This window comes from Cydia fagiglandana, chromosome 12 (assembly GCF_963556715.1).
Source record: "Cydia fagiglandana chromosome 12, ilCydFagi1.1, whole genome shotgun sequence".
NCBI lineage: Eukaryota > Metazoa > Arthropoda > Insecta > Lepidoptera > Tortricidae > Cydia > Cydia fagiglandana.
Window position 1 is genome coordinate 6,556,631 of NC_085943.1, and position 10,165 is coordinate 6,566,795.

General features: G+C 38.6%; 2 protein-coding genes and 1 long non-coding RNA gene across 4 annotated transcripts; 1 reads left to right on the forward strand and 2 right to left on the reverse strand.

Moving 5' to 3' along the window:
* Positions 1–14: 14 nt before the first annotated feature.
* On the reverse strand, positions 15–3,518 carry LOC134669500 (DET1 homolog). 2 transcript variants are annotated; one of them, XM_063527089.1, is made up of 6 exons: positions 3,156–3,518; positions 2,955–3,080; positions 2,672–2,883; positions 1,575–2,477; positions 674–903; positions 15–390 (listed from the first exon to the last, which is right to left on the reverse strand). In XM_063527089.1, exons 1-5 carry the CDS (start codon positions 3,471–3,473, stop codon positions 711–713), a joined length of 1,752 nt encoding a protein of 583 aa, XP_063383159.1. In that variant the 5' UTR covers positions 3,474–3,518; the 3' UTR covers positions 15–390; positions 674–710. The 2 variants fall into 2 exon arrangements, with proteins under 2 accessions (XP_063383159.1, XP_063383158.1); XM_063527088.1 differs by having other exon boundaries at positions 15–903.
* Positions 3,519–3,953: 435 nt separating this feature from the next.
* Positions 3,954–9,336, forward strand: LOC134669494 (cyclin-dependent kinase 7). Its single transcript, XM_063527081.1, has 7 exons — positions 3,954–4,154; positions 4,301–4,469; positions 4,843–4,977; positions 5,482–5,647; positions 6,152–6,329; positions 6,804–6,976; positions 8,311–9,336. Exons 1-7 carry the CDS (start codon positions 4,101–4,103, stop codon positions 8,450–8,452), a joined length of 1,017 nt encoding a protein of 338 aa, XP_063383151.1. The 5' UTR covers positions 3,954–4,100; the 3' UTR covers positions 8,453–9,336.
* LOC134669495 (uncharacterized) lies at positions 9,302–10,052 on the reverse strand. The gene is made up of 2 exons (XR_010098910.1): positions 9,962–10,052; positions 9,302–9,652 (listed from the first exon to the last, which is right to left on the reverse strand). It is a non-coding gene; the product is annotated as an uncharacterized LOC134669495 (long non-coding RNA).
* Positions 10,053–10,165: the final 113 nt, after the last annotated feature.

A 10,165-nucleotide genomic window follows, 5' to 3' on the forward strand; every position in this document is an offset into this window, starting at 1 on the left:
ATAAACAAAGGGAATAGGTTATAACATATTTCTTGAAAAGTTTTTTTTTTACTTTCGGACCGTTTCCGTTTTCCGAAAGATTTGAACAAGAGGCATAATCCAAAAGTGGTTACTTACATTTTGTTCTGAACAATGTAACATTTATAATACAAATATTTCTTACCATTAGTTTAGTAAAATTAGTCATTCTTAAATATTATACAGGATTATAACAATCAACATTATTATCACTTCTACATTAAAGCATATACATGTATTATACAGAAATTCACTATCCTAAATTCTTAGCGCGCTAAATGAACTATGTATACTCAAAAGTGAGTGATAAAGTTTTCTGCCAATTGCCACACATCTCACAACAAACATTGTCACAATCCAACTAGCTATTAGCTCTAATACCATTGACGTATAATATCTAAGGACGGGCTAATGGGGCACTAAAAATGGTACTAGCTCAGCTGTTACTCACGAATTCCAGCCAATCGTGCAGACGCAACTAGTTGCGACCAATAGCGCGCGTAATGCGAACTCGTCAACCAATGGCGCGCGTGATGCGAACTCATCAGCCAATCGCGCTGTAGCGCTTTCACACCGCTGTACTGGCTCCTCTCATGCCTAATTATTATTGCCCGTAAAGCCAGTCCCTATGCCAGTCTATGCCAATGGGTAAAACCAGCCAGTTGAGCCGCTCTATGGGGGCACAGTGGACGTCAGCTCAACACAGCGTTCCTGATGTGAAAGTTGACGATGTACTCTGCGTTGGTGCGCTGTACGGAGATGGCGAAGGGATCGGTGGGGTGGAACGTGAAGGCGACGAGGCGGCGCGCCGACGCCGGCACCGACTGACCCAACACACCCGCGTAGATCTTGAATTTGAGCAGGCCTGAGTCGCGGGCGTAAAATCTACAACGAAATATAAAGGTCACTTGAGTAACGTTATGTAGGACGCATATTACTAGTCGACGCCACTGCTATTTAAATATGAAGCGTAACAAGCGTATTAACGCATTCACTGCCAGGGGGCGTGGCCTAGGAACAAACTTGTATGACGGTGGACGCACATATGCGTCGAGGGCAGTGAATGTGTTAAAGGTTCAAATTTGTTTGACTCTAGTAAGACGCGCCTTTATTAGCCGGGTCCACACAGAGCGAGCATACGCGCGAGGAAATTGCCTGAAAATGCTTGCTCTGTGTGGACCCGGGCATTGGATAGGAATATAATCATTATTAAAACTGCAATCCACTACAGGATATTCGCTACAAACAATTTAATAGATGACTAAAAATGAGGTTCAGTGTCTACAGAAGTTATTGAGAACTTCTAAGGCTAATGAGCACAAGTAAACAACATAAATTTTGTAAAGGACTTATAGAAATAGAAATAATTTTATTCGTGAGCACAAACACAAAATAAAAACTTATACTGAACAGAGAAAACATAAACCTAAAAAGAGAGAGTGCCACGAAATGGCACACACATTGGCATTATACATGATTTTAGTTTACATAATTATTTGTATCTGAGAATTTTAACATTTGTATGTGAAGTACTGACATTACTGACTAATTCTTACCTGATGGGATATTCTCCATAAGCTTTAGGCCTTTCCATAACTGATACCCATTTGTCATCATAACTAAATAATCCTAAGTCTAGGTAAGGAGATCCACTATAAGACTGTGCACTTATTGGTAGTTGAGCTAGTATCCTTTTTGTAGCTTCTGTCCGGCCGCCGTAGATGGCTCTCACTATGGTTTGTTTAAATCTCTGCTGTGTCAGTCTAGCATACAAGTTGTTGGAAGGGGAACAAGTGAACTGTGAATCTGCACAGAGTCTGGCATTTCTAAAGCAGTCACAATAATTCTCAAATAATTGCAACAGCCCCTCTGATGTGTTCTCATACACTTCCAGTATTTTACTTTGACTAATATTGTAAATGACGAAAAATGATGATTGACTATTTGGTTCAGCCACCCTCAGTGTGACCACTTCCTCGCTCGCGTATTTTATAAATAAATGGTCTTCATCTAACAACTGCATCTTCCACATCCTTAAGCTTTTAAACATGTCAAAGTATTTATAAAACTTCCTTAATTCGAGAGGATCCTTTGTCTCATCGCTGATGGACTTGGCTCTTTTAAACAAGAACACAAGTAGTCTATGCTTTAGGCTGTTTATTGTCTCCTCATGGAACGGCCTCTCATTAGCTGGTGGCGCAAACACTGAGTTTACTAGGAAAGGATCATCATCGTAACAAAACCTGCCGATTTTCCTGATTTCTATCAGCATTCCGTCTACAATTTGAAACAGGTGTATAGTCTGGTGTTGCACTGATAACACCGCCAACACTTCTTTGTACAGATAAATGCCTTGATTGTGTGATAAATAGATTTTGTCTATTCTAAAATGTTTGGTGTCACACAACTTTCCATGGTGTAAATCTACTAAATGAAGGGAGTAGTCCTCCAAAGCAGACCTGTAAATATAAAATGTTATTTTTTTTTAATAAATTAGAAAAAAATCAATTTTCATTCCAATAGTTTTTGCTTTCTGAGAGCCAGCATAATTACAAGCCAAGTAACAAATCCTGATAATTGAATCCTATTAATGATTTATTTATTTTTACTATTTCTTAAAGAGTTTTGTTTGAAGCTTAAATTATTCAATTACCTTATAGTTGGTGTTACTGCTTCATTGTTACTATGTATATGATAGAAGTGAGGTCTCAAGTCATCAGGGATATGAGCAGCCGAGCCAATGATCACATAGCGGCCATCTTCTGTGAACAGGCTACACTCTCTGTTCAGTTGTTGCTCCATCGGTGGGTGGTTCGGTAGCCTCTCGAACACTCTTTGCACGCACACATTCACTGTGAATTTTGGCTGTAAAGGTTAAAGTCATAAAAATAAAAGGTTTTTTTTTAATTGAGTAGGCACATAATAGCAATCCTTACCTTAAAAAACCTATAAAATATGTGCGTTCTTATCCTGTAATGAACGTCAGCATCAGCATTTAACAAGTCCAGAGGATAACCAGCAACCAAGTCTCCGGCAGCAGCTGCACCCTGATACTCATATATCTGCAATAATTCATATTTTTAACAATACAAACCAAGACATTACAATGATAAGACCTTAAATATGTTGAAACTTACTTCTAGAGACATTTGATCTGCAGAAAACGCGATGAAATGTTTCCCGTCTGGACTAAATTTTCTTAGGAAGCACGGTGGCTTTTCAACATTGACTATGGTCAAATTTGGAAAAACATTTTGATAGTATTCACGGACAACATGAAAATGTGCCCCTGGTCGCCGGGAGCCGTAAATTTCTCTATCCATAAGTCGAACTACAATATTTTGAGGTTTTATTTTTCTTGGCACAATTTTTTCGGTGCAAATAAAATCCTCCTCATTGAGAGTACCAGGTGGAATGTCTTCGTAGTATACGTGATTAGTACTAGTAGAAGCCATTATTATTCATTTATAATTTATAAAAAAGCTGCCGATACCGCGTCTTGCAACAATACAATAGCAACATTACGTATAGAAAGATGACAGATTCAAAATGTCAAACTGACAGCTTTATATCATTGTGCGTTCTGATACCATTTAATTTATATAAAGATAAAGATTAGATTAATGAAGTTTCAGGAACTAAACCTCATGAAAATTTATTTTCTAACTTATATATTAGTTTTGAAAGAAATAATATAATCAATAGAAATACCGCAGTGACTAGCATCCAAAGACTAGTAAGCTAACATCTGATTTTCTTTACTATCAGCTAGAAGAGGTGAGGTATTTAAACGCACTCAAAGTTATTTGAGCCAATGAATAAACCATCAGCTAAATCAATTTTCTTGTTAAATAAAAACCGGTTTTTGCTTTGGACCAATGGAATGGACATCCCTCAACGTAAGGAAAAAAAAACATAATTTGTCAAATTTTGAATTTGCCATCGTTTTGAGGCGAGTTCAAAAAGGGCAACGCACTCAGAAATGAATGGTGTATTTTGTGCAGTTATTGCTTAGTATAGTTACTAGCATAATGAGAAGAAGATAAATACTATTTACTTGTAATAATCTACAAAAAGTTACAATGGAAGAGCCTACCTTACGTTATGAAAAAATTGACTTCCTTGGAGAAGGCCAAGTGAGTATTTACTCAAAATACATATTTACTAACCTAATTAAAAACATTTTTAAAGTTTGTAAATGTACGTAACAATATAAATAAATAAAAGCCAGCCCAAAATTCATTGATAACCTCAACCTTTTGTTTTTATTGTTGCATTTCAGTTTGCAACCGTGTACAAAGCAAGAGATGTGAAAACTGACAAAATAGTGGCTGTGAAGAAGATTAAAATAGGTTCTCGTTTGGAGGCTCAGGATGGCATAAACAGGACTGCACTCAGAGAAATAAAGCTGTTGCAGGAGCTGCAGCATGTTAACTTGATTGGATTATTAGGTATTTGACCTGTAATTTTTTGTACTTATTATAAAGTTGTCATGCCTAGTTAAACCCTATGGAAGTTATCACTTGGCATAACTAAGATAGGAACAATTTTATCAGGATCAATTTTATTATTGTAATATGGTATGATAGCTCAGTAGCGATACCAATAGTACAAAGAGTTGTGTATAATTTTAATATACAGGCATATATTCAAATTATACACAATTCTGTAGCAACTATGCCAAGTGGATAGAAACAGGCACTGGATGGTTAAATGACGCAATTAACCTATAGTCTCTTATTCACTCTTTGAAACTATATTTGTTTCCAAGGTTGATATTAGTAAAATGTGTATCTTACAATTGGAAATATTTTCACTTTACAGATGTATTTGGACAAAAATCAAATGTATCTTTAGTGTTTGACTTTATGGACACTGACTTAGAGATAATAGTTAAGGACAGCAACATTGTGCTCACCCCAGCTAATGTGAAGGCTTACATGATCATGACATTGAGTGGTAAGTACCTACCTTTTTAATTTTATATAATTAATTTAGGTAATTTTTTTCTTATATATATATATATATATATATATATATATATGGACCCTGGGCTCGAATGCCACAGAGGATTCAACCAGGACAATCAATAAGACAAAGAGAGGAGGATGGTAGTTTCAATAACTAGTAGTTTCAATAGTTGGTCACATAATTACCCCTCTTAATAACTCTTCCTACAATTTGGACATCTTAAAAAATTCTAATTATACAACACAATTAATTAACCCAGACATTTGGGGAGTTATGTACTTGGTTAATGGTTAAACCCTAAAGAGGTTGAAAACCCTACTTAAAAGTACCTACTATAGTACTCAATTACTCATTGAAAGTACAAATGTGTCAACCTCTAAGATTTTATTGCATAAAATTTTGCTTTCAGAATATAAGGTACCTATTCAAATTTAGTAAAACAATGAAGGCTTCACTCATCCATAAGCTTAATAAAAATATTTGTATTTTAAGGTTTAGAGTATCTACATCAGAACTGGATACTACACAGAGATTTGAAACCAAACAATTTATTGATAAATCGTGAAGGAATACTGAAAATTGGTGACTTCGGTCTTGCCAAGGCTTTTGGGTCTCCCACCAGAATAAATACACATCAGGTGGTGACCAGATGGTACAGGTAAGGCAAAAATACATAAACACATTTAGGGGCCTAAAATTCGAGAAACAATTGCTGTTTTTCATCTGATTGTTTATTAACATGTTCACTGTCCGTGCCCCGTGTATGGGTCACGAGAAGCCTCTATTACAGAGCCGTAAGGTTGACAATTCAGATTGGGAGAGTAAATGTGTTAAATAAAATGAAGAGCGCAAAGTCTAAACACTTGCTGCTGGCATGTAATGAAAGGGATATTCATTAATAAGTATTATATGTATCTGATCATGCACTCTAACGTCTTGACAATAGAGGTGTGTTCAGATATTTGTGAGCACCTTAGCCACTCTGGTATATCTCATGGTGACTGTACCTTATTTTTGCATGTGTCTGATGTACCTATTCTAATGCCAGTTTCTTATAAATACTATCAATGATTTAATAAAATAAGGTTTAGTCACTTTTATCTATATTTGTTACAAAAGATGTTCTATTTTCATATAGGATTTTTCAATAATTGTATTCTAGGTCACCGGAGCTCTTATTCGGGGCTCGGCAGTACGGCACAGGTGTGGACATGTGGGCCATCGGCTGCATCTTAGCAGAGCTCCTGCTCCGGGTACCCTTCTTGCCTGGAGAGTCAGACTTGGATCAGCTGACGCGCATATTCCAAGTGTTTGGAACACCTAATGATGAGAATTGGCCTGTTAGTAACATTATCACGATTTGTAGTCTCCTCTAACTGTCACTGTCGACGTCGTGCCACAATAATCTAACAGATGGCGTTAGGGAGCCAGAACGTAATTTGGTAGAAACCTACATCACGCTTACGGAGATTCGCACTTACTCCTTCCTTTCTTCCATAGTTTCCCCAAAAGGCATAAAATAGTATATTATATAAATAATATATTGCTAGAAATTTAGGAATGAACTGTCGCCTGCGGTATTTCCGGATGGATACGACCTTCAAACCTGCAGGTAAAGAGCGTACTCCCATCTTAAATGCCGGCAACGCACTTACAACCCCCCTGGTGTTGGCGGCGGTAATCGCCTATCATCAGCCTGCTCGTTCGCCACCTATAGCATAAATAAGAAAACTTTCTCAATTAGGTCAGGCACCTCCCCTGAACACCAAAGTGGTTAGGAATCACTGTTCAGCATATTTTTTAAATGTCTCCAGGGCATGAAGGGGCTGCCGGACTACGTGCAATTCAAGCAGTTCCCAGCGCAGCCGCTGCGGCACATCTTCAGCGCGGCGGCCGACGACCTCATACAACTGCTCGAGAGCCTGCTCGTGCTGTTCCCGCCTAAACGCTGCGACTGCACGCAGGCGCTGCAGATGCCGTACTTCAGGTAAGCCCACAGGTAGTTAGATAATAAAGGGGTGCCGGACTACGTGCAGTATAAGCAGTTCCCAGCGCAGCCGCTGCGGCACATCTTCAGCGCGGCCGCCGACGACCTCATACAACTGTTCCAGAGCCTGATCGTGCTGTTCCCGCCTAAATGCTGCGACTGCACGCAGGCGCTGCAGATGCCGTACTTCAGTAAGCCCACAGGCAGATAAATCAACTTAGAAAAATGTTAGTATAATGTTTCATTTCTTCTTTTTTTTGACAGAACGCGTGTATTTCAAAAATCATAACTTACCCTTTAGAACAGCGGTCGGCAACCTTTTAGCAGCCAAGGGCCACATAGTAGTTAACGAAGATGACGCGGGCCGCACTTTGGTGATATTTGTGACTTTAGCAGACATTCTCGATCGTCAGTACTACAATACAAAATAACCAGGGAGGCTCGCGGGCCGCAAGCGAGAGGTTAGCGGGCCGCTGGTTGCTGACCGCTGCTTTAGAAAATAGTAATTTTTAGGGTTCCGTACCCAAAGGGTAAAACGGGACCCTATTACTAAGACTTCGCTGTCCGTCCGTCCGTCCGTCCGTCCTTCTGTCTGTCACCAGGCTGTATCTCACGAACCGTGATAGCTAGACATTTGAAATTTTCACAGATGATGTATTTCTGTTGCCGCTATAACAACAAATACTAAAAACAGAATAAAATAAAGATTTAAATGGGGCTCCCATACAACAAACGTGATTTTTGACCAAAGTTAAGCAACGTCGGGAGTGGTCAGTACTTGGATGGGTGACCGTTTTTTTTTTTGTTTTTTTTTGCATTATGGTACGGAACCCTTTGTGCGCGAGTCCGACTCGCACTTGCCCGGTTTTTAGAAGTACCTTATTAAGTTAATTAAAACTAAAATATTCCAATAACCAAAATATTAGCATTCCTGATTCTATTCGGTATTAGAATTAGGTTAGTTTGATTTGTAACCCTTCGGAAAATCCGTCCGTTTAAAATAAACCCATACGCGTAAATGAAAATTCGACAAGTGAAATATTGGACAATAAGTGCCAGTTGCACCATCCGCACTTGGCAGCCTGATCAACGTCAGCCGGCGCGCCGCGGCTTATTACTATGAAACTTTCCATAAATTAGTGTTCCGTGAACAAAGTTTTGTACGGAACACTAATAAGCGAATTCTTTGGTGCAAACAGTTTGGTGCAACCGACCCTAAATCTTTGGAGGTTGCGGTACTTACCGTATTTCCCTTTTTTTTGCGATAGAGGCACTACGCAACACATTAACATATATTATATTATCCTATTTGATGATGTTATTTTATTCTGCAGCAACAAGCCAGCCCCAACAGTGGGCAACAAGCTCCCGATGCCCTCGAGTTTCACGAAGGTCGAGACGGAGAAGCCCACACTCAAGAGGAAACTGCTGGACAGTATCGATGGCGGTTCCCTGCCTAAGAAACTGCTCTTCTGACAGCCGCCAAAACTTAGTACAATCACAGGGACTGCTATATAAATCATTTAAAAATGCAACTTGAGAGGTACGCTTGTTTTCTTACGTGAATGATTCATGTACATGTTCTAAATTCAAAATGCAACTTCTTTAATGTTACTTTTTTTGTAATAACATACAAAATCCACATCTAGAAAGAGTCTACCTATATTTCGTTTTTTGACGTAATAACATCTTATAAATTGATGAACACCGGTAGCATGCACGAAAAAGTGTCACGTTGTTGACAAATCTCCCTGGTAACGTCGTGGACGGATCTCCATGGTAACGTTACGTAATGTAATGGTAATGTTTTCTTATGACGTTATTACGCAAAATTATCGTCCGTAAACCGACTTTACAGACAACCCTATTTTTTTAGCATTAGAAAGAAGGGAACCGGTAAAAAATAGACACGTCAAGATTGTGATGTTCATGCGGTTATTCTTAAGGAAGGTTTAGGTGTAAAATAGTTAACCCGTACGAAATCGGATCGGGTCGCTAGTGCTAAAAAAATGAAGCACAGCTTAAAAAGTGCAATTTGAATTTAGAAATGGAAAAGGTTGGAAGCCCTGTTCACTCGATTATTCGTCACTTGTTACTAAACAAATACGTTCAGGTTTGTAACTTTGATAAAACTTGAGCTGCATTGTCTTGTGAATAGGGTATCAAATCTGATATCAATGAAATGAAATTCTTGATAGTATTAAGTGATTTTAAGTTTAGTCGGGACTTTGTACAATCAGACCTATAGTTTTAATATAATGCATTTGTTTCTTTTATATTGAAAATACACACTTGATTATTTTGAGGAAAGATGAAAAAACTGCATTTTAAGTAAACAAAAGTAAATGTATTTTAACAGAGTTTGCTTATTTTTTCATCACCAGAATTTTTACAGAACATAACGATTGGACAGTGTTCTTGAAGCTTGACTAGACATCAAAAGTAGCATAAAGCATAAGATTTATAGATTAATTAAAAAATACATTATAAAAAAAATCTTGAGCAAAATAGGTACGCTCGATCTTTACATATGACATATACAATCTACGTTTGGCAAATCTTACAACTCGGTCGTCTGCACCGAGCAAATAGCGGGTTGTTATACACAACGGGGCACTCGTAGCTGAACATTAGCTTGGGGCACAAACGTTTTTTTTAGACATTGGTGTTGCTTATCTGGAAAAAGCGAATAAGAATGTTAAATGATCAGTTAAAATAAGGGGGGAAACTCATTGCGACATCGACTCGCGAGCCAAGATAGACCCCGTGCATGAACTATAGGGGGCAGCATAGGAGCCGTCAGATTTTTGGCGCAAGGCGTAAATGTCATTTATGCTTCCGATGTAGCCCACAAGGTGGCAGAACATACCCTACTATGCACAAGGTACCGACGAGAACGGTAGATGGTAGCACTTACTTTGGCAATGTATCGAATCGAACAAAATAAACATTTTGTTCAATGTGACTGATAAGTGGGGTACTCACGATAAAGAGCCAGTGCGACGCGACGACATTACACGTCGCGCTCCGCCAGCACCGCCAGGCGACACTCCACGACCAATCCTGAGGAAGTTACACTGTAATGTACACGGTGTCGATCAAACGAAGGAAAATTTACTTGTGGTCAAGAGCTTAAGAGCCGAATTTAGCCCAAAGTATGTATGTTCACAGAAAATGAATGGGAATGAA

Excerpts from the sequence above, each read along its gene's own strand:
- LOC134669494 (XM_063527081.1), top strand. The coding sequence starts at position 4,101 with ATGGAAGAGCCTACCTTACGTTATGAAAAAATTGACTTCCTTGGAGAA. Across the intron at positions 4,155-4,300 it reads ACTTCCTTGGAGAAGGCCAA|TTTGCAACCGTGTACAAAGC; the intron begins GTGAGTATTTAC and ends GTTGCATTTCAG. Across the intron at positions 4,978-5,481 it reads CATGATCATGACATTGAGTG|GTTTAGAGTATCTACATCAG; the intron begins GTAAGTACCTAC and ends TTGTATTTTAAG.
- LOC134669500 (XM_063527089.1), bottom strand. The coding sequence starts at position 3,473 with ATGGCTTCTACTAGTACTAATCACGTATACTACGAAGACATTCCACCT. Across the intron at positions 2,884-2,954 it reads TATTTTATAGGTTTTTTAAG|CCAAAATTCACAGTGAATGT; the intron begins GTAAGGATTGCT and ends TAACCTTTACAG. Across the intron at positions 904-1,574 it reads TATGGAGAATATCCCATCAG|ATTTTACGCCCGCGACTCAG; the intron begins GTAAGAATTAGT and ends ATTTCGTTGTAG.